Source organism: Ciconia boyciana, chromosome 21 (assembly GCF_034638445.1).
Source record: "Ciconia boyciana chromosome 21, ASM3463844v1, whole genome shotgun sequence".
NCBI lineage: Eukaryota > Metazoa > Chordata > Aves > Ciconiiformes > Ciconiidae > Ciconia > Ciconia boyciana.
The window spans coordinates 7,179,758-7,205,475 of NC_132954.1; the positions used below are offsets into that span (position 1 = coordinate 7,179,758).

At 60.8% G+C, this 25,718-nt stretch overlaps 1 protein-coding gene across 1 annotated transcript; it reads right to left on the bottom strand.

Moving 5' to 3' along the window:
- Window positions 1-17,653: 17,653 nt before the first annotated feature.
- TRAPPC3 (trafficking protein particle complex subunit 3) lies at window positions 17,654-24,236 on the bottom strand. Its single transcript, XM_072884941.1, has 5 exons — window positions 24,085-24,236; window positions 20,895-20,992; window positions 20,566-20,665; window positions 20,115-20,297; window positions 17,654-19,422 (listed from the first exon to the last, which is right to left on the bottom strand). The coding sequence occupies exons 1-5, from the start codon at window positions 24,124-24,126 to the stop codon at window positions 19,303-19,305; spliced, it is 543 nt and encodes a 180-aa protein (XP_072741042.1). The 5' UTR covers window positions 24,127-24,236; the 3' UTR covers window positions 17,654-19,302.
- Between the last annotated feature and the right edge of the window lie 1,482 nt (window positions 24,237-25,718).

Sequence of the window (25,718 nt, forward strand, 5' to 3'; positions counted from 1 at the left end):
CCCTTGTTTTCTCCCCCCCCCGCCCCTCGGAGGTCGCAGCCCGGCAGCGCTTCTCCGCTTCTCCGCGCAGGAGGGAGACTGCCCGCAAAATGAATCAATGCAAGCGCGGCCCCCCGGCAGCGAGGGGGGAGCAGGGGGCCCCCTCCTCGCCAGCCCCGGGACCCGCTCTGCCCTCGCCTGGCGCAGGGATGCCCGGAGCCCTGGGGATGCCGATCGCAGCGAGAGCGGTCGCAGCGGTGGGAAAAGGGGCCCCTTCATGGCAAAGCACCCGGGGACCCTGCCTGCCCCTGCCTGGGAGCTGCCTGCCCCGACACTGCCCTGGGGTGGGGCAGGTTGGGGTTCAGTCCCTGTGACACTGCCCTGGGGTGGGGCAGGTTGGGGTTCAGTCCCTGTGACACTGCCCTGGGATGGGGCAGGTTGGGGTTCAGTCCCTGTGACACTGCCCTGGGATGGGGCAGGTTGGGGTTCAGCCCCTGTGACACTGCCCTGGGGTGGGGCAGGTTGGGGTTCAGCTCTCATTCCCCCTCTTTACCTGTCTGCCAGCCCCACACTTACTCCCACGCTCCCCCAAACCCACCGCCCGTTCCCTTTGCGGGCACAGGGCCAGTGCGAGCCAGAGGTGCTCCCCCCACTTTGCTGTGGCAGGGGGACTTCACCACCCCAAAAATCCTGCTGCCCTGAGTGGAAAAGTAGGGAAATGTGGTGCGGGTGCTGCCAGGTCCTGCTGCCTCTTGGTTCGGCAGTTTCAAATCATGCACCGGGACAGAGGTGCCCCGATCCTGGGGGAGCGGGGTGCCCGCAGCCCCCGCCTCCAGCCTTTCCCAGCCACCGTGTGCTGCCCGTTCCCGAGGCGGAGGAGTCATGGCGTCCCGCTGGCAGCCGCGTGCCAGGCACAGCCGGGACACCGCCGGCACTGCCGCAGCTGCTGGGGTGCACGGGCCCAGGGGGTGCGGGGCCCCGGTGTGCCCCGGGAGGCAGATTAGGGTTGCTCAGGCAACGGGCACAGAGAAAGCCCGTCTGGATCGAGGCCGCCCGGGCGCACAAGGGTGTTTGTTTTCTGTATTAAGCGCCTGAGCAAGGGGGGGCATCAGACGGCTAATCCCCCCTCAATGCCTTCCCCCGGCGAGCGGCCGCCGCGGGGCCAGACCCTGCTCCCAGGAATGCTGATGTGCTCTGCCCCGCGTGGGCGGCTGGGGCTGGGGCTGGGCTGGGGGTCCCCTCCGTGCCCCGAGCAGGCAGGGCTGGGGGTCCACTCAGAGCTGGTCCCTACCGCAGGCTGTGGCGAGCAGCTTAGAGCAGCCCCGAGGCTGCTCCTGGCCACGGCAGAGCCCGGCTGACCCACGGTGCACCATCACCTGCTGCTCGGGGAGCGCAGCCCCAGCGGGACGGCTGCCGGCAGAAACTGCTCTGCTGCCGTCTTGGCCCCGCGGCTGCCGTGCCCTGGCAGTGCCGGCTCTCCTGCCCTCGCCCTCGTCCCACCTGCAGCCCCCAGTGCCGGGGAGCTCGGGTGCAAGGCAGAGCACGGAGGGGCCTCTGCCGGCGCGGCAGCTCCCGCAGAAACGGACCAGGCTTGTTTAACCGGAGCTCTCACTGGCAAAGCATTTCCTCTGCACGCAGACTCATTAGCCAGCACAGACATTCCTCTGTCCCACAGAGCAAACTATCGGCTGCAGCCTCGCTCTGTGCCGGCCTCTCCCACCTGTCATCGCCCCCACGCCGGCTCGCTCCTCCACGGCCCCCACGCCTGCCCCTTCACCAGGACGGAGCCTGGGGTGCAGCCGTGCCACCCTGGCAGTGCCGCCCTGGCTACCATGCCCCACCTGGCCAATGCACCGGCTCCTTCCCTCTGCCCGGCTGCGCCGGCGCACTGGGGCACTCGCTCCATGCTTAGCGGTGTCCCCACGGTGCCATCCCAAATGGTGCATGTGGGGCACCAAGGACAAGCGTGTCTGCAAGGGCACGCACAGCCACGGCTGCTGGCGGCACTGCCGCCCTGGACGTGGCTCATCCCCGGACACGGCTCATCCTGGGACACGGCTCAGCCTGGGCGCAGCAGCGCGGGGCCGGGTGCCGGCTGTGCCGAGCGGCTGCTGAAGGCTCTCCTTCCCGGCGGGAGAGGGAAGCCGGGCTTAGCGCAGGATTTAGCGGCTCTGCTGCCTCTAACCTCTGGCAGCTCCGCACCCGCTTGCTGTGCCAGGGCTCCGTGGTGGCCCCAGCCTCCCAGGGGGGCAAGAGACGCCGCCTCGAAGACCGGCATTGAGCTTGCCGTGCCAGCGGCTGTGAGCGAGCCGGTGAGGGCACCGGCACTGAGGCCTGGGTGCGCGGGCACTGCTGCACCCAGGGGCCGCTCACGGGGTCCTGGGTTTGCTCCCCCCCAAAGCCCCGTCCCAGCCATCCTCCTGCTCTGCACAGGAGGAACGGAAGAGAGGGAGGAGAAATAATTCAATCTAGGGCTGAAAAATGCCTTAACTTCATTTTGGTGGGTCACGGATGTAATCAAATCAGCCCTGCGCATTGGAATATCGTTTCCATGTTTCCACAAGACGGATAATTGTGCTCTGAAAACCAGCCCTTGGTGCTCAGCAGGAAAATCTGCCGTGGGGGTGGGAGGGGGCCAGGGGCTGGGCTGGCAGCCGGGGGCCTGTAGCACTTCTGGTGCTGGTGGCCACGCACCGCGGTGTCCCCATGGCAGGGGATGCTGAGCCCCGCTGTCGGCGCGTGCCGGGGTGCACTGCCGTGCTCGCTTGGCTTGCTGGCAGGGCTGCACCGGGCTGCGCCGAGGGCAGGGCCGGGGGCCCGGGGCGCATGGCCCCAGCTTTGCAGGCGGTGACAAGCAGGTGAGAGATGCCCCGGGCGGGAGGAGGCCGGGCAGCGAGCGGCTGTGCCGGCACAGCGCGGGGTGAGCCGCGGCTCCGTGTGGAGCGCGGTGCCAGATCCCAGCCTTTGGGAACATTCAGTGATGGATTAAATGCAATCTGACTACCACTGTGGGAGGTTGGAGAGAATTACTTCATACAAATGCACTTCGGAAAGTATTTAGAGTCAAATTTTCAAAAGCCCCTGAACGATTTAAGGGCCAAAATCCCATTTTCCAAAGTCACTTAAATTAGCAAGAAAAGATCAGTAAAGAAAACACGCCGGCCAGCCGGGGCCTGGCGGGGAGCGGCTGCAGCAGCCGCGGGCGCAGCACCTCAGAGCAGCCGCTCTGCCGGCGAGTCGCGAGGCGCCGGTTCGAGCAGCAGCAGCAATTGGCCACCGCAGCCTTCGCCCTGGGAGACACAAGGATGCATCGGCCCCCGAAAACATCCCCTGCATTTCTGCCCTGGGGGTTCAGCCTGGGCTGGGGATGGTTCCAGCAGGTCGGCTTGCAGGGGACGGTCCTGTCGGGCTCGGGGACAGCGCCTGGCTCTGCACCCACAGCAGCCGTGGGGACGCTGTGGCCGCAGCTGCCACCGCCAGCTCCGAGCACAGACCCCGCCGGGGCAGGAAGGGTCCCCGGCTGTAACGGGAGAAGGCAGGGCTGCAGCTGGGAACCGCATGGCTCCTTCCCTTACCCCATAACCGCTGCAGCCTCCTAAAAGCATCTCTCGTTCCCTGTTCAGCATCCTAATGAACCGCAAGGGCAGCTGGGACCCTCTGAGGCAGCAACCACGGAGACTCGACCCCCCCAAAGAGTAAATCCCAAAGCAATTAGCTTTGCAAGCTTCGGCTGGGCTGGTGGAGGTTCCACATTCCTCGGTGGCTATAAAGCTCTTTACTGGGATTGTTTTTCTGTGTAAGCCCTGCCCGGGGTACACATGGCCATGGCTCCAGCTCCCAGCGCCTTTGGTGCATGTCATAAAAAAAAAAACACTCTCAGCACGTTGACTTTGCTACAGCTAAAAAGAAGCGGGTTTATATGCTTCCCCCGATAGAAAGCATAAAGGATCTGAGACAGAATTCTTGCTCCAGGATCCTTTACAATTCCTGGAGGACATTTTTGGAAAGGGAAGGGTTGTATTTACTTTGGCAGCTGACTCCGCTCCTATATACATATGCATGGAAAAACTGCACTCACCTAACATTTCCACGGCTCCCTTTTCTGCAGAGAGCCAGCCCAGGTGGGAGCTGGCGGCCCGAGACCTCTGTTTGGAAATGGGACGTTGAATTGAAAGCCACAGAGGAGCTGAAGGTTCAATCTCTCCCCTCGGCGGCCCCGGAGGCTGCTGGCCCTTCCCGGGCAAGTGCTTGCCCAGAGCCAGCGGGCAGGCACGGCCGAGCCCTGAACAGAGTGGTGGGGAAAATGCTGCTGCAGTTTAGGGGGGGAGGAGAAGGAAGAGGAGGAGGAGGAAGGCTGCAGGGCACCGCTGGTGGAGGGGGAGCAGGAGCAGGAGCAGGAGCAGGAGCAGGAGCAAGTGATGTCTCCAGCCCCATGCTGCCACGGGGGTCACAGGGAGAGGAGGGCCGTGGCCCCAGCGCCAGCACCGGGGCACCCCTGGGCTCGGCCGTGCCCCGGCTCGCACAGGCAGCTGGCGCGGGGCAGCACCTTGCTTGCCGAGGCGTCGGGATGGGAGCGAGGGGTGAAGTGACCCACGTCGCTGTTAAACACAGCAAATGCAAAACAGACACGCAAACGCTGCCGCAGGGTCTTGCTTGAAATAGCTCAGCACGGGCCCAGAGACACGGCGTTCGCGCGAACAGCGGCGGCATCTGCTCCTGCGCTGGCTGCTCTCGTCCCTCGCCCACCGCGACAGCAGCTGAGGGCAATGGGGAAACCTGCCCGCCGTCCCTGCAGCGGCGCGCTCGGCCCTGCCAGCGGTGCTGGGGTAGCAACCGGGGAGATTCCCGGTGAATAACACCCCGGGCAGTATTTTTCCTGCACACATTAATTCTCAGCTGCCTTCCGGGGGAGGTGTTGCAGCACTGCACTCCTCGCCCGTGGCCGTGGTCCCCCGAGGGCAGCTGGGAGCCGCGGCGAGAGCAGCCCTACTGCTGGATGCCCTCTTACATCGGGCTCCGTGTCCATTCGGGGCAGGTGGGGAGGAGGCAAAACGCGGCTCCCTGGGGACCAGCAGCGTTGGCGCGAGTGTGAAATCAGCTGGAAAACGGGCTCCTCTCCTGTCTTCTCCAGCTTCACCTAACCCAAACCAGCTCCCCCAGACGGCAGCTCGGCAGGAGCGCTGGAGGGGACGCGGCAGCCCTGGAGCTCGCCACGGCTCAAGGCGATGGGGCTGGCACCGTCCCCACGATGCCCCGTGCCCGATGTGCCCCATGTGCCCTCTGCCGCCCTCCTCTCCGGGCGCCTCTCCCCGCCCTGCGCCTCCAGCCTTTCCGTGGCTGCTGTGATTAATTCACTGACAGTGGGGTAGGAATAAATCCACTCGTTGGCACGTTGTAAATTCATCACGTGCTGGGGGCGCGCATTCCAGCCCACCATAAACACCCCTGGATACGAGCTAGTAAATCTGCCTCCAGAGCCGGCGGGGGAACAGAGTCCCAGGGTCCCAGGGGCTGTTCCATCCCGGGGCCGGGTGACGCCGCAGCACCCAGCCGTCCCTGGAGGGGGGGGCTCAGGAGCGGAGCTGTCAGGAGCAGACTCACCCAGCTGCTGTCACCCTCCCGGTTTGCATCCCTCCTCCCCACGCCATTCCTGCACCAGTGACCGGGGTGGGTGCTGCCATCTGCACGCTGTTCCCATCTGCACGCTGCTCCCATGGGTGCTGGGGACCCATCCCACGGGACGAGGGCAGGGTCCTGCAGCCCATCCAGGAGCTGCCTTGGGGGTCCCGCGACCCACCTGGAGCACGCAGCAGCATGAGAGGAGGTTTGCTGCTCCCGGTGCTCTGCTGTGCTGCTGAAACGTTTATGCAGTAAACTAGTTGTAAAAGAGAAAAAAAAAAAAAAGTTTTATTATCCACCAAACAGCTGCTGCTTCGTTTTATGGGGGTCATTCTCCGAGGAGGTCCAGCCGGCAGAAGCACAGGCACAAGGCCCAGGTCCTGGTGGGCTCCAGGCTCCTGGCACTCCCCGGCTTGTCCCCCCCGTCCCCCACCCACCCCGCAGCACCAGGCTGGGCACTCAGGGACGGGCAGCCACGGCGGGGCACGGCCCGGGGAAGTGCACTTGTTGCTTTATGATTTTTATCAGCCGGGCTATTGTTGGGGCTGTCAGCAGGTCGCCTTGGGGAAGCAGCGCGGGGACCCTGCTCAATGGGCGCTGGCGCGGGGCTGCGTCCTGCAGCACCCGGAGAGGTGGCTGCGAGGCCAGACGGTGCGTGGGCAGCTCCGGAAGGCAGGGCAGGGGAGCGGGGGCCTGGGCTGGTTCCCATCGCCTTCCTCGGGAGAGGAAGCTGGGGCACAGCACAGCCTCCCGTTCCCAGGGGAAGCCGAGTGCTCGGGGAGCTGGCATCGCCGGTGCCCAGAGCCACCGGGCAGGGCTGCAGGATGCAGATGCCAGCCCGGCATGCCAGGGGCCAGGGCTGCCGCAGCCCCCAGCACTGCATGAACCCTGTACCCCCCCGGGGGAGTCGGCTGCGGGGCTGGGGGTCCCTGGGCATTGCCAGGGGATGGGGTCCCCGTGGGGGTTGAGCATCAACGGGGACAGGCAACTGTGGGGACATGTCAGCCCTTGCCCCTGGTGCTCCCCTTCCTCCTTCTCCATCACTTGTGTCCCCTTTGCCCGTGCTGGTGGGAGCCATGCGGGCACGGCTTGGGCGGCCCTGGGCCACAGCTTGTGCCAGCACCGGGGAGGGGGCACGGGGGGCTGTGCCCCTTGTGCCGGCGCTGCACCGCGGCTGGCCCGAGAGCTCCTGGCAGCTCCAGCCCTCTATGAAATAATTTGTTATTTTAGTTGTAAAACAGTAAGTGGCCCCTTTCCAGGCAGCGCAAGGGAAAAGCCAAACGAGCCCCACTCCTGTTAATGACTGAACCATTCAGTCAGCACCGGCAGGGACTGGCAGAGGAGCGGGTGCCCGCCTCCTCCTTGCCCCCTCTGCCACCCCAGCCGTGAGGACGGAGGTAATGATTAATTACTGGGGCTGACACCTCTCTGAGCAGCTTTTGTGCAGAAGCGAGCATGCCAGGGCCGTGCATACGTGTGGAGGGCAGTGCCAGCGTGTCCGGGTGCTGGGACTGGCACCTTTGCCGTGCCTGGCGTGCCAAGGGGACCCATGTGGCTCAGCGCACGCCGGCACGGCACTGCTCCAACCGAGCCGGCTGCTCTCGCTGCCCACCCAGACCATGTCCGGCTTGGCCAGTATGAGAGCAGCCAGACCCAAGCCCAGTGCCACGGTGCTGCGGTGCCATGCTGCTGCAGTGCCACGGTGCCACGGTGCCACGGTGCCACGGTGCCCGGTGCAGGGCTGGCTGCTGCTGGAAGGTCAGACTGGGAATGCGCAGCACCACGGGCAATCCCAGAGGGGAGCACTGGGCACCCCACTGGGGAGGAAGAGGAGGAGGTTTAACCCTTGCCACGCCCAGGGATAAAATCTCCCTCCCCTACATTCGGTGCATGAAGTCTGGTATCGGGGCCGGGTGGGCAGCAGGGCTACGTGCCGGGTGAGGTGGGAAGGCTCCCGCGGTGCAGCGCTGCCCGGCCAGGGCAGGGTGCGGGCAGGGCTAGCCCCAGCTGGGCAGCGGGACGGGCACACCTGGGGCTGATGACCCCCAGGTGGGGGCTGCCTGCCCAGGCCCTATATAAGGGGCCAAAAGCCCAGCCTAGAGCTGGCTGTGTGGCTGGGGCTGCTGGGTTTGGGCTGCTCTCTCTGGGTAAGGTGGGGGCATTGCTGCTGGGGGCTCTCCTTGGGCTGGTGGGGGCTTCTTCGCCTCTTTCTCCACAGGGCTTTTGTGAAGCTACCTTCTAGCCCAGCTCAGAGCCGGTGGCCTGCGCAGGAGCAGCCCCCAGGCTCTTCTGGGCAGATGGGGCTGAGCCTGGGCTGGGTGGCTCTGCTGATGGCTGGGGACCCAGCCTGCTGGAAAACCCTCGGGGGCCATCTCCCCACAGGGATAAGAGGTCACAACTTGTGCATCAGCAGAGCAGTGCACATGGCACCTGCCCTGCTGTAGCCCCAGCTTGGCTGTGCTCGCCCGGTGGTGGGTGCGGAGGTGGCCGGAGCGAGCACTGGGGTGGGGAGCAGCCAGCACGGAGCTGGGACAGGCACTGCCCGGGGGAGTGTTTGGGTGGAGACCACAGCTGGGTGCCAGGCTGCTGAGAAGGACTAGCTGGGCTCCTGGGTGTGGGGTTCCACCTGATCCCTCTAAAGCACAGCCCAGGGCAGGAGCTGAGGACCCTCCCTTGCAGGGAGCTGTGCCCAGGCAGGGATAAAGCCCAGTGCTGCCTGCCCCCAGATGCCCCAGTCCTGGCCATGCAGCACCCACCACCCAGTTCACAAACATGGGTGACCTTCCCGAGCACCAGCCTTGAGTGGGGCAGCTCGACAGCCAGCGTAGCTTGACTTTTATCACAGCCTAAAATCAACATGGAGACTTTTCTGCAGACACTTGGGGCTGAGTGGGGGAGCTGTGGGGTGGAGAAGGGTCTTTTCCTTGGTCTGCTCTTACAATAATAAAGTTGAGAGCCTGCTGGCTTGTTTGGGCGTAGGCTGCGGTGAGCAGTGCACCCGTGCCGGCTGGGGCTCAGCTACGTGCGGCTGCCTGTGCCTGGTGTGGGATGTGCCTAGCTGAGCCTTGCTCAATTAATATGGGTCGGTAACGACCTTCTGCTGATACAGGTGTAAGGTTCTTTTGCAGCCGGCACCCTGATGTGTGTCTTTTCTTCTTCCTGGTGCAGATGCAGGGACATGGCTGCTGCAGCCCTCGGCCCCGGTGCTGGATGTACCCCACGGACACAGGTGGGTGCCTATGGCGGCTCCTGGGTGTGTTTGCTTTGTCCTCCCTTTGCTGAGAGGGGCTGGGGGGGACCGGAGCAGCTGGAAACTTCAGGCCAGGGTGAGTTGGAACTACCCGAGATGCAGGGATGGGCGAACGGCTCTGTGGGAGCAGGGCCGGGACCAGGCGCAGCCTGGGCGGGATCCAGCTGTGCCACGGGGTGCCTGAAGCCCAGATGTCCAAACCTCAGCACTCGCCAGTGCAGGCGGAGGTGGCACGCGGCCAGTAAATCAGCGTTGCTTTGCCTCCGTGCCGGGATAACCTCCTCCCAGCCAGGCAGGGCTGCGCGGGTGCTGGGACACGTTTCCCCCAGCTGAGCTTCAAAGGGGGTTAGCAGCCCTGGGAGGGAGGTGCGGCTGTTGGGAGCAGGGGCTTTGCTGGGGGCAGGCGTGGGTGTTGACTGCTTCTTGGCGTCTTCCCTGGCCTTACGGATGGGGAGACCTGATGTGCCTCCTCCTGTCGCTGCGAGTGGGAGCCCCACGGGTGCCGCAGGTCTCAGCAGGGCCCTGCTCGGGGATCTTGACCCCCTAGCAGAAACGGTGCTGGCTCCACATGCCGGTACGGACAAAGGGCCCAGCAGAGCATTTCCTCGGGATCGTTCCCCGGGATCCCGTGGGGTCTTGCGGCGATGCCAGGGCAGCCCAGCAGTCACTCCCGGAGTCTGGCAGCGCCATGCCAAGTGCTCCTGGGCTGTGCAGGCAACACCCCTCCCCGCTGTCAGGTTTTAGACTCGAGTCCTCAAAAATGCAAAAAATTCAATGGGAATCAAGGTTGGCCTGAAGATTTTTGATCTTTTTGCAATTGCTGCAGTATTGCTGTAAGTACATCCAGATGGCTGCAGACCACACAGAGGCAGTGCGCCCTGCCGGCACGGCCACCTTCGGGCCACCCAGTCCCACCTCGGCTGTGATGCTCGGGGACCTCGGGGGCCTTTGGGACGCACCAAGGGGCAGCGCTCGAGGATGCAGCAGGCTGAGCTGTGTGTCATTAAGGTTAATCCTAATGGGTGGCTGCAGGGTGACCTGTCCCCGGGGCTGGTGGCTTGTCACATGGCTCTGAGGGATGCTGCGGCAGAGCCATCACCCCAGCTTGTACCTGGGGCAAGGATACGACCTCCGGCAAAGCCTTGCTAAATGTAACGGGGAGTTGAGCATCGTGTAGCTGAAACCACAGATCAGCTGCTGAGAAGTGATGCTAAACTGTGTCTCCAAACTGCTGGCTCCGTCCCCTTGGCTCCCTGGCGTGATCCCTGCCGCTGGCTGCGATGGGCTCCTCGGTACGACAAGTCGCTGCCTGGCTCGGTGAGCTAGTTCACTATTTATTTAGCCTGAGTGTTGCTGTTGCTGAAACTTCAAACGGGAGGGAGAATGGTTGGTGTAATTTATTACAGGTTAGCTGCTGCGTCTGCAGAAAGCCGGGGCAGGGCAGACCTGGGCTTGTTTTGGTGCTTTTACTGTGGCTCGGAACTGAGGGAGGAGGGGAGGGAGGCAATGGCTGCCCCCCAGCATGTGCCCAGGAGGCTGGCGGATGCCCCGGCCTCGGGGTGCTCTCCCGAGGGGTGCCCAGGGATCCTTTGGATCCCATGCCCGGGGTCCTTTGCTTCCTGCCTGGGGCAGCGCAGTGGGGCACGGCAGAGCCGTGCTCGGTGCATGTCCTGGCCCCACTGCAGGCGCTGCTGCCTGTCCTCCCCTCCCGGCTCCCCGAGACCTGATGGGCAAGTGATGCTAAATTAGCTGGGAGGCTGGTGTTAACCCACCACTCGCTTCACCCGTGCTCAGAGCCGTGGTGGGAGCGGAGCTGGCAGGAAAGTGCGGGTGCCCGGAGCTGGCCGGGGGTGCCGGAGCAGGCAGAGGGGCAAGGGCAGGGCTGGGGGTCCCTCCCGCCCACGTGGGCTCCTCCGGAGCACCCGGGCGCTGCCAGTTCTGACTCCCGGTCTCGTTCCTCGCAGGAGTGGGAACGTGTTTACCCAAAGCTTGCTCCTCGGAACAAACCCATGGTGGCTTTTGTCGAAAAGCAAGAGCATTTCTAGGGAGATCACAATTTCCTTTTCTGAAAGCCAGTTCCCATTAAGGAAAACGTGTTTTGACCAAAAACTGACACCCAGTTCTCTTCTCTGTGGTCTAGCCAAGAGCAGAAGATAAAGTGACGGTGGGGTGAGGTGGGTGCCTTGCCCGGCTCTGGTTCTCCCTGGCAGCAGCCGTGCAGACCAGGGTCCCCTGGTGCAGGGGGGCGAGGGGCTGCCCCCGCCTGCCAGCCCAGCTGCTGGCATGGGGCTCACGTGGTACCCGGCGGGGATGCTCCCAGCACCTGACATGTTCCTCCTGCTCATCTCCCATCACCCAGGGGAAGGTCCTCGTCCTGTCCCTGCTCACCTCCGGTCTTGGCCGAGCACCCGCAGGCCGGTGGCCGTGCTCTCCCTCCCCTCCACTGCCCACCAAACTGAGGAAGTTGCAACCGCAGAGCTCTTGAAAGCATTTTTTTGGTGGAGACCACCGGTACTGAGAGATTAAAATTGCTGTTGTTTCTTCCATTACTCAGCTTTCCTGAATTATGGGGTGTAATACTCAGGGAGTGGGAATAATTAGGGGAGAACAATGGCAGGCTTGAAGGCTTAAATATGCCTGTGTGGTACTCCCAGCCAGTCCAGCCTGCTGTCACATTTCTCTAGGCCTCCATTTTCCACAGCCCGTGCCAAGCCGTTTCCACTACGGGTACCCGCTCCTCAGCTTCCTCATTCCTTGGGCTCTGCTCCCCAGCCCGGCTGCCCTGGTTAACGCTCTGCTCCCCAGCTCCCGGCCAGCCAGCACCCATGGCATGGCTCCCTGCACCCTGCCGGGATGCGGGAGCCCAGGGCAGCCCCTGTTGCCTCTTTGCTCCCTCCAGGCTCCTCTGCACCGGGCAGGCAGAGGTCCCGCCGGGTTGTTTCGCTGCTCCGTGCTCGAGGAAGCCGCTGGGTTTCTCCCCTCTGTGGGGGTTGCCCCTCCGGCTCCTCGGTCGCATCTTGCTCAAGGACCTTCCCAGCAATGGCTCGCTGCTCCAAGACCTGGGGGAGCAATAATGGCTGTGGCCAGGGAGCTTGGGCAAGAGGCCACGATGCCAGCACCGGCCCCAGGGCAAGTCACCAGCTCCAGCCGGGGCAGGGGGTGGCTGTGGGGAGCTCCTGCCCGCAGGGGGATGGGGATGTGGAGCCGCAGCCTGGGGCAGAGCCGGCAACTTCTCCTCAAGCTCTTGGATGTCAGCGCTAGCACTAACTGAAAGAAAATCAATATTTTTTTGCTGGAAAAAGAGACGTTCTGGCGAGCACTTTCCCCAAGTGAGCTGCCATGTCTCGGCTGGCTGCGCGTGATGGGCAGGGAGAAGCCAACGGCATCCCAGGGCCGAGATGAAAGTCTGGAGCTTTGCTTTGTTCGGGGAGGGGATTGGCTTTAAATTTTCAAAACATTTTGCTCCTCTCTCTAACTTAACCGCTTGGAAGCTTTGACCACAGCCTGTTGCCTGCCGTCCAGGCATCTGGTCTGGTCCTGCTCGTGGCGAGCAGCTCGCCACGGTGGGGATGGGATGGGGGTGGGCTGTGTCCTGGGGGGCTCCTGCGTGGCCCCCAATCGGTGCCGTCTGTGCCGCTGCAGTGCCGGTGGTGGCAGGGCTGGTGCGGGGGCTGGCACAAAGTCCTTTAAAAACAACCCCCAAAACCCAGCGGTGCCAGGCTCCGCAGGGCTCGGGGAAGGTCACCTGCAGGCGGCGGGACTCAAGCAGGGGTGAGAAGCTGAGCACGCGCCTGCGTGATGTGCTGACCCCGTGCCGGCGGTTGAGCAACCTTTAGCATCCCACAGCCCGGAGCCAGGGCTGCCTGGGCGCTGGGGGCTTCAGCAAACCCTGCAAGGGCAGCCAGCGGCCGTGCCGGGCAGTACCCGTGCCGGAGGACCGGGGAGGCAGGAGAGAAGCGGGTCCCCAGGGCTGCCCCTCACAACCTGTCCTTAGGAGCAGCCAAGGGGACATCCCAAGTGTGTCCTCCGAGAGCTGTGCCCCTGCACGTGCCTGCCCCCAGCTGCCGCCCAGATGTGCAGGAGCAGGAGGTGGCTTCTGCAGCCGGCTGGCACCCCGGCACACGCTGGCAGGGCCCAGGCTGGCCACTGGATGAACGGATGGACTACTGACAACCAGGAGAGGAGGGCCGGGCAACTGAGCCGCTCTCCCCGGGCACTGCTGCAGGGCAGGACATCGCAGGTTTGAACTGCTGCAGGGAAGATTTAATCTAGGAAGAGGCAGCTGAGCAGGGTGGGGTTGCCTGCGGCAAGGAGGGAAGCCCGTCGTTGGTTCATAAGCCTGGGTCAGCCCAAGCGCAGCGGGGATGGGCTGAGAGCAGCTCCTGCCCTGGGATGGGTTAGACACCCTTTGAAAACCCAGCTTGCTGCAGCTTGGGGAAACATGGACCGTTTCAGCAGCTCCCTCCCTTGGAAGCCACAATTAAAACTATTTTAAAAGAAAACAAACATTTCTCATCAAAATGCCTGTCTGTTCCTGGCCTGCAGCTGAAGGTCTTGTCACAGGCCAAGGCTGCTCAGCGCCAGCAGCTTCCTGAGCCGCCTTTGGGCAAGTCCACCCGAGCTGGACTCTCGGAGTTTCGGTTGCGTTTGGTAATCGGCCCTTGGAAATTTTGCACCTTTTGCAGACAGTTGGAAAGGCTGGAGCGGTGCTCCCCTGCTCTCCCCAGGGTCTTTGTTTCTGGGGTGGCAGCGAGCTTCTGGCTTCGGTGTTTGTTGTGCAAAACGACTGCATGGGCTGTACCCCATGCGGTGTCCTGTGGGTGCTCCTGCACCTTTTTCGGATGCAGCCCGGTCCCGCGGGGCCAGGGTGCTGTTCCCCCATGCCGCATCCTGCACCGCCGGGTGGCGGAGGACAGCTTCCGGAGGGGAATGGTGCTGCTGCCAGCAGGACAATAGCGGCTGTGGTTTTAATTATTGGGGTTTAGTTGTGTGGAGTGGAACGAGAAACTGAGAGCAGTGAAACCGCAGGAAGAAAGGATGGTCTTTGGCCGGCTGCCTCATGGGAGGCGTGGTGGGGGTGGCTGGACCATCCCGCGACTGGGAGAGCACCGGCGTCCTCGCTGCGTCGCGGCACGAGGGCAGGAAAGGCGGCACGGCTCAGCTGATGTCAATATGTTTCCCTGCGACTGTCACGCCGTCACCCGAGGCTGTCCCTTCCCATCATAGCTTGGCACGAGCTGCCGCTGCCTAAACTGCCGCATACGGGAACAAAGCACTGCGCGGTGACTTGGGAGCACGGACCCGACTGGGTGCAGGGGGAAGGGGGACGCTGAGACAAATCAAGTCCCTGCCCCGGGTGCCCCTCATCCCTGCATGTGCTGCTGGTGCCAGTCCGTGCCTGGGAGCGGGCACGTTTCTCACTGTGTTTCTGTTCGCCCAGCACTTTAACGGACGCCTTTGCTGCAGTGTTGACTTTCAAAGGGCTGGACCAGCTCTGCAGCCGGGCAGAGCGTGGGAGGAGGGTGCCTGTCCCGCTTAGGAAACACAAAACAATACAAGAGGAACAATGGAGCCTCCTTCCCTTCACCCGAAATACCAAACGCCACCAAACTGTGGCAGAGCTCCGCGCGGTGCTGCTGGGGTGGCTCTCGCATCCCCTGGCCCGAGGGGAGCTCAAGGCAGGGAGCGGCGGACGCCTCCTCCTATTCCTCAGCCCTGGCAAGGGATGCTGCAGGAGGACGGGTGCCAAGGAGCATCGCCCAAGGGCTGCTCTGACCCGGCGCTGCTGCCGGTGGGCATTCCCAGCTTTGGAAGCTGTGTTTGGGCCAGGGCAGTGGTTTTGCAGCATGGCTGTGCCTTGGGGAAGGGTTTTGCAAGCTGCCTGGGTCAGCGGAACATGCTTTGCAGCCAGCACAGGGACCGGGGAAGGCTTATAAAAGCATCCACGTACCCAAACTTGTCAGATTGTTACCAGGCAGAGAACACGTTCATGAGGTGCCGAGCATGGGGAGATGCTCAGCCGGGGCGGCCGGAGAGTCCTGGGGTGGGGACAGCTCCGTGCCCCAGCAGGAACCTGCACCCGAGCATCCTCTCGCCTGGCCCTGGTGCTGCCAGCGGCCAACAGTTCTTCAACGCGTGGCTGCAGGGTGCTTGGGGACGCGGGGCTGGAGCACCCGGGGGGCTGGGGCACCCGGGGGGCTGGGGCTGAGCATCCTGCGCGTGTGGGGCTCAAGGGGGCCATTTGTTGAGCTGTGAGCGGATGGTGCCAGCCCATCCCCGCCGGCACTGCCCGCACCTTGGCTGCCTGGGGCTGCCGGTACTGTGCCAGCCCTGTCGAGGAGCTGCTGTCCCCAGCGCACAAGCCCTTGCGGGTGAAATATCCTTTGCACGGCCCCAGCGAGCACCCAGCACCCCGGCCAAGCACATCTGGCTGAAAGCTGTGGGAGCTGCCCCAGCAATGAGGACACCAGTCCGGAAACGCTTCCCTCCCAGAGAGATTCCCCCGTCCCATCCAGGCTCCTCTCCCAGCACCATCCCTGCCCCACAGCAGGTGCTGGGTCGTGGGGTCTGCAAAGGGACAGTGGCCCCGGCTGCTGCCCACCCCGGTTTAGGCGGCAGGAGCGGGGCTGGGAGCTCTGCTTCCCACCAGTGAGGGGACAAGGGACCGCCCGGCTCCAGGCCGGCGTGAGGGTGGGATGAAGGTGCTGTCGGCACGAGGCGGCGTGGAGCGTGGCTGGGCTTGCCGCCAGCTCCACTGCCCCGTACCATGCAGCCAGAGCAGGGCGGCAGCAAACAGCCCTCCCCGGCTGCTTGCAGAAAAGCAGGCGACAAACCCCAGGCAAGCTGGGAGCGGTAGCCGGGGTGTCCCCACGCTGGGGAGGTGAACTGGTTTAAGCTCTCAAGCTAGACCCTGGTAAGTCACACACAGGACTTCAGCTCCCGCCAGTGTGCACCGTCAGGACGCCAGCCAAAGTCCCACTTGCCCGCGGGAGGAAACAGTGCTGGAGGAGGGCAAGGGCTGGAAAAGCTCCTTCCGTCGCAACTAAAGCTCCTGTAACCCACCGCTCTGGGAGCCCAGGCCTGGGGTGGGGGTGGGACGCGGCACTGTGGCTGGGACCCGGGGTCTGGGCGATGCAGAGTCCGTCTGCTGCCATCACGGGGTGGCCAGGCGGGGGCCGGGCACGCCTGGGGGGCTCACCCCACGCACCGCCATCCACCGGCATCCTGCAGCATCGCTCTCCGGCAGCGCTCCCGCCGCGTGTCCCGCGTCCCCCCCTCAGCTTGTTGCTATTGTCATCTCTAATACCATGCAGAGATATGAAAGGCTGAAAGTTGCCTCTTTTCCTGCCAGGTTAAATTGTTCACCAGGAATGTCTATTATTCCCACAAGTCAACTTTCCCCTTTGCGGTACGTGTCCAGGGGTCAGGCCTGGCACTACATGAAAGTGAAGGGTATTCAATAACCTAGAGCCGTGGAAAGGCTTTAGTCCAACTCCAACCATCTTCAGGGTTTTATTGATGCAGCATGCCTTTCCCCATTTGTTTCCTATAAACAGCACATGGTAATATTTAGTAGGTTTCAAACAGAGCTTTTTGCATATTCTCCCTTGTCTACAATGAGCTACTCGGTAGTAGACAGTTTTAATTTACTTAATGCAATTTTTGCTTTTTGTTCTTCCAGAGGGTCTGGGCTGGTTTTGACCCAGTCGCCCCAGCAAATTACTGCACAACTCTGTAATTCCCAGGGGACCGGCAATGGGACCCCAGGACCCGCTCCCTGCGGGGGCAAGCACGTTCCCTTGCTTGCCGAAGGAGGGAAAAGGACACGGCACAACCTCGCTGTTGCAAAATAACCCCCCTTTTAGCTACGACGTCAGCAAGGACACGGGGCCTCCCTCCCTCCGGACCCCCAAGGACACAGTCCCCGGAGGCAGCCGCTGCTCAGAGGTTATTTTAGGAGCTGGGTGCGTGTCGGGGCTGTTTGGGGCCGTTCTGGCTGGCGAGGCTTGGCTCTTGCTGCCAGCCGGGCAGGCGACACGTGATGCTTGCCAGCTCCAGCCAAAGAGAAAAGCCACTTCATTGCAAAAGCTGCCGCTTTCCTGTCCTCAGGGCTGCCAGCGGCTGGGTGAAGTTCCTTCACCAGCGGCTGGGGTGCAGCCCCGGGTGCCCGGGGCCAAGCGAGGCTGCAGGGTGGTCCCCGGAGCAGGGGTGATGCCCGCTGGCACGCTGCGGGGCAGCTCCCTCACGCCACAGGCTCTTGGGGAGCCTTTACACAGTTTATACCAGCAAGGAGGGCACGAATTCCTGCTCCTGGAGAGCCAGCAGTTGCTATTCCTCGCCCGCATGCTCCCGGCCGCAGGACCGCACGGCCAACGGCAGCCGTGGAGCAGCCCCTGCGCGGAGCTGGCACGGGGGGGGCACAGATGCCTCCCGAGGTGATTTTTTTGCCACTATGAACGACCGCAAACAGCATGTCTCAGCTCTCAGCACAGCGGGCTGCCTTGGGCCGGCAGGAACGCGCAGGTATTCACGGGGCAGGAAAAGGCCAGTCCTCAAACAAGCAAACATTGACCGTCTGGTTTCCCAGCGCTGCCCGTCAGCCCCCGAGTCCCAGCCCCAGCCGCAATCCCTCCGTGCGCTGAATATTGGGCAGGATTCCTTCAGGCAGCAGCTTTCACATGCCCCGGCAGCCAGACATTCTTGGTGCGGCGCTGCCGTCACCCTGCCAGCCCCACACAGCCGCTGCTCCACACCGGCACCCACGTCACCAAAAAAAAAAAAAAAAGGCAAGAGGAAACCAAAGAGTTGACACCGGGATTCTTTTAATGCAATTGCTTTTAAAATGCAGCCTTAAAATGACTTCTAATGGTCAACGATGAGAAATGACGCATCTTTTTCATCTCTGCAACATGACTGGGCAGCACCTCTGCCTCCAAAACCCACCAGCCACTGCTGCTCCTCGATGTCATTCTCCGACTGCTTTTACAGCGACTCACTGCCCCTTCGCAGGGCACACGTCACACGGGGCACCCAAACCCTCCCACCAAAGGGACTCGCTTGGGAAGAAAAAGGGATGGGGTGAACCGTCCAGAGTCCAGCAACCCAACGTTCATCCGGAGAACCTAACCGAACGGCAGCAGAAGCGGCAGCTTTCTCTCTCTCACCTTACACTCAGGCATAAACCTACAAAGGTATTTGAGCCGCCAGCTCCTGCGGAAGTGAGTAAGAGCTATCAACTTTAAGTTCCTAATTATCTCTGTGGCTCTGTGCCTTCATGCTACGTAAAGTGATTTGAGAACTGAACGTCTGACTGCATTTTTCTGGCTGAACGGGATGGCAGAGAAAGTTGATTTTCCAATATCTTGCTTTTTGAGATAGAACGCTACTTTGTGTATTTATTTTACAGAACAGCAGGTGCTACAGACTGCCAAAGCTTGCCAATTTAACTAACAGGGGAAATTCTGTTGTAGCCTAAACATCTGTGAGAATATACCCCAGCACCACCTCCACGCTGCGCAGTGTTTATAGACTGTAACAGGAGAACAGACTCTACGTGCTGAAATGCATTTAATACCTCCCAGGCGTTAGCCTGAGTTTTGTTTTTCGTTCCGTGGACTTGCCCCGCGGCCCCTGGGCTGTACGCACTGTAGAACAACCGATGGCCTTTTAGCCACTCTTTCCTCTTCTCCATTTAAACATTTCACTGCTGCTCCGTTGCAATTTAATGGTTCTCCCCTTCCAAAAGGGGAGTCATGAGTGCTGGGGGAGAGAAACTGCAGAAGGGCCCAGGCCACACGGACCCCCCGAATCTGCCGGTGCTGCCTGATGCCACTGCTCTCCAAGAAAAGCAGCCTCCCCGACCGGGTGCCAGCACTCAAACGGCTTCTCCCAAATCACCCCTTTGTATCAAGCTTGCATTTTACTAATAACTTCAGAATCAAATGCAGGAAGCCAGTGTCATCTACAGAAATACTATGCGCTCATCTCCGAATGAATTTTAAACACCTCTTTTTAAGGACAGCATTTAACTAAATCAGTGGGCTCTCATAGCTTGGTCTCCAATTCTGGCAACAAAACACAGATTCAGATTTGAACAGACTGGAGCTCTCCTAGAGTTTGAGCAGTAGTTCTCGTGCAACCGAATGTCACAATTAGAAACTGAGTGTAGAAAGGGTCCCCAGGGGAATACAAAAAAGACATCACCTTATGAAAAAGCTTCAGAATGAACCTGTGAAATAAACAGCAACCAGACAATCGTCTTCTACAGAAGATGGAAGTAACAGTAGAAGAATATAACAACATCTTAAGTAGTCAGTGAGTCAGTCTGAATGTACAGGGGCACTAGATCCCTACAGATCTGTGATGAAAGCGCTATATCCCTACAGATCTGTGACGAAAGCTAATGGCCGAAACCAGCTGGTCCCCTCCAGTCCCAAAGGAGACTGGGTTGCGATTCACTCTTCACCAGCTGGAAGATTGTCTTCAATCCGCCTGATGAACTTCATTCTTATTTCTGTGACGCTGTCACCCTTCAGCGTGTCCTGGACAAATTTTACATCTACGGCCATCTGAACCTAGGTGATGGAAGAGGAAAAAGAAGAGCTGTTATCTCCCTTAAAACAGCAGCTTCTCGAGGAACCGTCTGATCACGAAGTGCCAGCTTAAGGGCTCTGAGGGCGTGACATGCAATGCAGAGCTCTAGGGAAGCACTCGTTATTTTTCAAGATCACATCCTCCTTGACAATTGCGGGCTACATGGTGGACAGTGGGCACCATACCTCGGCAAATGTACTTCCTACAGCGTAACGGGGACTCCCTGCAGAGATCAGAGCCCACTTAACCCTGTCGCTCAGGGCTACACGTCCTGCTGCTCCATGTATGTTCCTCAAAAATTTCAGCTAAGCAAGATAATCAAGCCTAAATACAGACTGCTAAATTTGAGACAGCTGCTCTCTTGTTCCAGCCAATTCCCAACTAGGGCTCATAGCAGTTCCAAAGTGAGGATTTTGAAGCTTCATAAAAATTCAAGGAGATACTAGTGCTTGTACTTGGGTCATCAGATGAAGGGGCTCGGTCAGCACCTCTGGGACTCAGCTGCCACACGCAACGGCAGCCGAGCGCTCCTGCAGCTCTGCGCTTCTCCTGGGAATGAATTTCAAGTCCAAAGCCAACACAGAAGTCACAAACACAGACCAGACACTAAACTATCTGCTGATACCTTGGTTATTCATATACCTATCTCACCGGAAGAGAGACATTGGCTCACCATTTCCAGGGCACCTCGCAGCACTCCACACAACAGGTTGGAATAGATGAGTGATGAGTGGTTGTCAGGGAGCTCAACAAAGTCCACCAAGGGGTTATTTTCCAAGATCAGGGAGAACTCATCGCCTCCAGGACTCCAGTTGGTGATGCTCGGAGTGATGCCCAGGTACATTTTAAATGCTATCTGTTGTGTCAAACAGGGTATGAACAAGAAGGTGTCCCATGAAGCAACAGCACAGCTTTGATCTTTGCCAAATTACTAAAGGGTTTTGAAAACACCACGCCTTTCTCTCAATTCCCACCAGTCAGCAGCAGTCAGGGATCTAATTATCTCTTTTCCCCCCCCCAAAATCTCAGTCAAACTCTCAGAACAGTCCCGTGAGTAGCAAATACTCTATCCTCACATGCAAAACCATGACAAAAACCTGATGAAGCTGTGCTTTGACAATCACCTTCGCAATAACATCTGCAGTTTCACGGAAATCATGGCATCTTCCGACATTGGACCGGGCCAGAAAGTCTTCTATTAGCCGAACACCTATGTTGTAACCCCTGTGAATGTACCAAAGAGCAACAGCTACGGAGTGGGAAGAGCGCAGCTTTAGAAAGACAGCCAACGTTTATAAAAGAAGGTAGCAGAGGAAAAAAAAATTAAATCTGAGAAGTATTAGTTATTAAATAAAACTCAGTCTGCCAGGCTTTTATTCTTAGTGCAGCACACAGACGTGCCATACTGTGAACCCGAGCTCCTACAAGGCTCCGCTGCAGCAGATCTGCTTACATTTTGTCAAGCTGCTTGTTGACATCCTCGTCATTCTCGTAGTCCTTGCACAGCTGGGTGACCAGGGCGCCGTACGTCAGCGTGAAGAGCTCCGAGTTCTAGACAGAGGCAAAAGGGATTTAGCAGAAGCCAAAGAGAAAACTGACTGAGCACTGCTGCATCTGTGTCCAGCGCTGCTTCCGTTGGCCCGGAGAGGGAGAACAGAAACCTGCTGTCTCAAAGGAATCTGCTGCTTAATAAGGAGAGAACCCAGTTCATGTTTTGGCAAGGCAACTTCAGTCTCCTTGGAAAGAAAAATCCTCTTTGACTAGGAACGACCGAGCACTTTCTTTCTCTCCCTCTCTCCACACACGCAGCCCTTCCCATTAAGGTGTCCTGAATCTGACCTGAAGAGGCAAGCCAGGAGGCTGCTCACACTCTCTGTAGCCATTCTCAGCAGCTCTCGTCAGCTGCCAATTAGCATCTCTCTCTGCTTTAACGAGCACATCCCCAGATAACTGGAATGACACCTCCAGGTCATTTCGTGTGCTGCTGGCCACCTCCTGGATGGTTAAACTTGCAGTGGCCAGGGACCTGAATTTATTTCAACCACTGACCCAGAGGTGAAAACTGGCTCAAACTGCCGTCTGTTATCTGTGTTTCATGAAGGTGCTGCACATGGGCAACACTCGTTAAGCTCCCTTTCTGGTCCTTTCAACAGGACAAAAAATGCTCGTCCATTCACAGATTTATTACCCTGTGCTACCAAGAGAAAGCAATACTCATCTGGTCCCTAAAAAGTTATCTAGGCACATAATTTGCTTCGTACATTAAAATCAGCTCCTCAGACCCAGAGGAGGAACAGCAAGGACAATTTCAGGTCAGCTCAGCAGATCTGTGTTGTGCACATCCGCTTTCTGTGCCTGGCTAGAATCAAAGTTACTCGGGCTTTCTTTGCACAGTTGCCAGATTTGCAGAAAACACCACGGGAAGAGCTCTCCTCTCCCAGCCACCACCGCCACCGACCCTCAACCAGAAGCAACTGTGTCAAAGTGCATTTTCTTGGGAGCCGTTAAGCCGGACCAGTGATTGCACGGTCATTAAAGGCTGCAAAACAAAAAGCTACAATAGGCTTTAGCTTTTCACAGAACCTGAAGGAAGTGTTTTCAGGAACAAATAAACCACCGTAATTTATTTCTGCTTTCAGTTTTAGCATTCAGAAACATTACAGAGAGTCTAATCTCAGATTAAAAGCCTATCACCTACCATGAGATGCATAGATGCAGAAGGTGAAATGAATGGCAAATACCAATACTACAGAATGAAAGCAGCAGGCAGGCAGAAAGGAAGGGAAAAGAGACAACATCAGAGTTAAGTGACAACACTGATCGCACTTCGTTCTCAACAGGTTTACACAAAGCCAAGACAAACAGAAGGAGGAATCACTCCCAAACGGCAACATTCAACAAATAGAAATTGGGTTTGTTAGAAGACACAGGGAATTCCACCTTGTCATTGTAAATCACGAGGTCAACAGCCACGAGCTGCCAAAAGGCTTTAAGCACGTGAAAAGAACCAGTCAGGCCCCTTGGAAGACTTTTGCCCAATTTTAGATCTAAAGAATTGATGCATTCTTTGGGTTTTTGCTCACAATTCTGCTTTTGTCTTGGAAAGATAAAGGTTGCGCAGGTTCGCATCACTCAAGAGCGACCAACAAGGTGGAAGTCTCCTTCAGCTCAACCGGCAGAGTCAGACATTTGGCAGAGAATTTAACAAACATGCAAAAGAGGTTACGCTGTTTTTAAGGATTTCAGTAATTTTAGTAAAGACAGGGCTTGGCAGCTGGAGAGAGGAGGGGGTGAATGGATGGAGGAAATCCAGCTGTTACCAGTCCAAGACGCTGTCGTTTACTGCGTAAAGCCATGAAGCCGTCACCCACTGTTATCAGCCCCAAAGTGTGCGAACCCAGTGCCGGTCATGGTTATCGCCTGCAACGCTGCCATTCAGGTAACTTCAAAGTGTTATAACAAGGCAAACTTCTGAATTCATATTTGTAAACGAACTCTTCATTTTCAGTCCATCTCATGGAATTAAAGTGCTTAATACTTTTTCCATTATTTATATTTTTTGGTATTGCAGACTAGCATATAGTCTCAACACTATAAACCGTTCTGTGGCTATAAAAATGTCAGAATCCAAATGACGTAGCTCCAATTCCTTAAATAAAACCCATTGTATTTAAGGAGTTGAATCCCTAGAAGACAATCCCTCGTGGTGCGGAGGGGACAGGAGCGGGCAGCTGCCTGGCCTCCGCTGAGCCTGAGCCAGCCGTCAGCACGGCCAAAGAGGGAGAAAAAACAGATTTCGTTTTTATTACTTGTTTTCAAATACTGACTTTGATTTAAAATTAATGAATTCCGTCTGTTTTGACCCAGAATGGGACCTTGGCTCTGTAGCTTTGTTCGCCATCTCCTCGCTCCTCGGCGCAGCGGGACTGGTAACACGGGCTGGGGTTAGAGAGGAGGGAAGCGGCTGCGCTCTGACTGCCCCGTTAACGACAGCGTTTCCGTCACCAGCGGTGTCCCGCTCCTGTCCCACCTCCCATCCCGACACGGCACTCGGCTCTCCGGCTCCGCAGCACCGGACGCTCCCTGCCCTGCGGTGCAGGTGACAGGAGCCCCCGTTACGAACGGCTGCGGGTACCGGACGCTTCAGGCCGAGCCCGTTCAAGGGCCGTGCCGGGCTCCCGAGCTCCCGCGGCGCGGGTCGCGCAGCGCCCTCCGCTCCGCTCCGCTGAGGAGCGCCTCGGGCCTCCGGGGCGGGCGGGAAAGGCGGAGGAAGGGGGCAGCCGGTGCCCGCCCTGCAGCCGCCCGCCCGCCCGCAGGCGGCGGCCCGGAGAGGGGCGGGCGGTGCTGGCGGAGGGGCAGGTCCCGCCGAGCCCACCCCGCGAACCGAGGCGGGCAGCGCGGCCCAGCGGCGGGCGGGCAGAGCCGGGCCCTGCCGCGGGCCCTCGACCTGACGGCCGGGCCGGGCCGGGCCTCCGCCTCCTCCGCCACCCCCCTGCCCCGGGCCCGCGCCCTGCGATCGCCGCCGGCGAGGCGCCCCGCGGCCGACCCGCCCCGGGCCCGCCGGGCCTGACCCCGCGGGCGGGCGGCGGCGGGGGCCCGCCGGGGCCCGCCCGGCCCCTCAGGCGCCGCGGCCCCGCCGTTACCATTTTCTTGCTCTCGGTGCCGCGGCCGGCCTGGCGCGACATCCTGCCCGGCCCGCTGCGTCCCCGGCCCGGCCCGGCCCGGCCGCCTCCCGCACAGCACCGCGCCGCGCCGCGGGGCACGACGGGACTCGCAGTCCCCGCCGCGCTGCCGGCCCGGCCACGCCCGCGCCGCCGAACTACGAGCCCCAGAGTGCAACGCGGCCGGCCCGTGCGCATGCGTGCCAGCCCTGCGGACGGAGGCGGGGCTACCCTTCCCGGCGTGCCCTGGCTCACGTGACGGAGAGGCGCCTACAAATCCCGGCAGGCTCTAGGGTGGGCGAGGTGCCTCCGCGCCGCCAGGGGGCGCTTTCGCGGGCCGGGGCCGGGGCCGGGGCCGGGGCCGGGGCCGGGGCCGGGGCCGGGGCCGGGGCCGGGGCCGGGGCCGGGGCCGGGGCCGGGGCCGGGGCGAGCGTTTCACCCGGCCGTCGGTTCCGTGGGTGTCTGCCGGGAGCGGGTGACCCCTGCCCGGCGGGGAGGGTGGGGCGGTGGCTGCGGTGCTGCTCCCTGCGAGCCGTCCCAGGTGAAGGCGGGATGGCGGCCCTCCGCTCCCCGGCCCCCGGCAGGGCCCGCGGGTGCCTGGCGGCCCTGCGGAGGGTCCCCAGCCCCGCTGAGGGCAGCGAGGGTTTTTGCTGGACGAGTGACCCCTCACGGAATGGGCCGTCCGCACAGCAAGGGCCCGTCCAGGGCAGAGGCCCCCTGGGCCGGCGGGTCCTGCCGTCGCTTCGCCCCTGCCCCCGGCCCTGCCCTGTCTTGGCAGAAACCGGTTCCTGGGCGAGGGCAGCCGGCGTCCCCGGGGATGGACGGAGCGAGCCCTGGGCTGGCGGGGCAGGGCCAGCTGGGAGCCTCGGGCTGTGGCTCGGTGTGGGAACGGGAGCTGCTCGGCGCAGGGTTTCCACACCTCACAGGCGTGCGAAACAAATACGGCCGTGCGGAAATGCGGCAGAGGATGGGGGTGTCACAGAAAGCAGCCTGGCTTGGGGCTCCGTGCAACTGCAGTAAATATTTACCGGGACAACCGAGCTCCCCCGACCCTCCCCAGCCAGCACGGCCGCCCGAGCACCGGCCTCTGCTCCCAGATGGATGCTGCCTGGTGGTTATTTATCTGTTCGGGTATGTCTCTAGACACGTCGCTGAGCAAGTGCTGATTGCTGACCCGTGCTCAAGGGTGGCTTGAGCCGGGGCGGTGCGATGGAGGCTGCGTGCCGGGTGGGAGGATGTGCTCTGGGCGCAGAGGGAGCCGTTAGCAGGACCTCCCCGCCGGCTGCTCAGGAATCCGGCAGCTGGGTGATCGCCCGCTGTCACCGCCGAGCAGCAGAGCTCGGAGCGCGGGGACGGGCTGGCCTGTTGCTGGCTGCAGCTGACCTGCTGGCGTTGCCTTACATGGCTACGTCCTCAGGACGGCGCAGCCCGTGCTCGCTCGGCTGCTGGCGGGCTGCGAGCCTCTAGGCCCGACACCAGCTCTTGGTGTGGGAACTGCCAGCGTCGCCTCCATCCCTGGCAGGAGCGGGACGCGGTGCCAGCGAGACCATGAGATGTCTGTGCTCCCCCATCCCTAAAGCGCAGGGGAGCAGCCTGTGAGTGCGGCTCCCCTCCTG

Coding starts and splice junctions, on each gene's coding strand:
- TRAPPC3 (XM_072884941.1), bottom strand. CDS start 24,126: ATGTCGCGCCAGGCCGGCCGCGGCACCGAGAGCAAGAAAATG. Junction 20,993..24,084: donor GCACCGAGAGCAAGAAAATG/GTAACGGCGGGG, acceptor GCCTCTGTCTAG/AACTCGGAGCTCTTCACGCT. Junction 20,666..20,894: donor AACAAGCAGCTTGACAAAAT/GTAAGCAGATCT, acceptor GTACATTCACAG/GGGTTACAACATAGGTGTTC.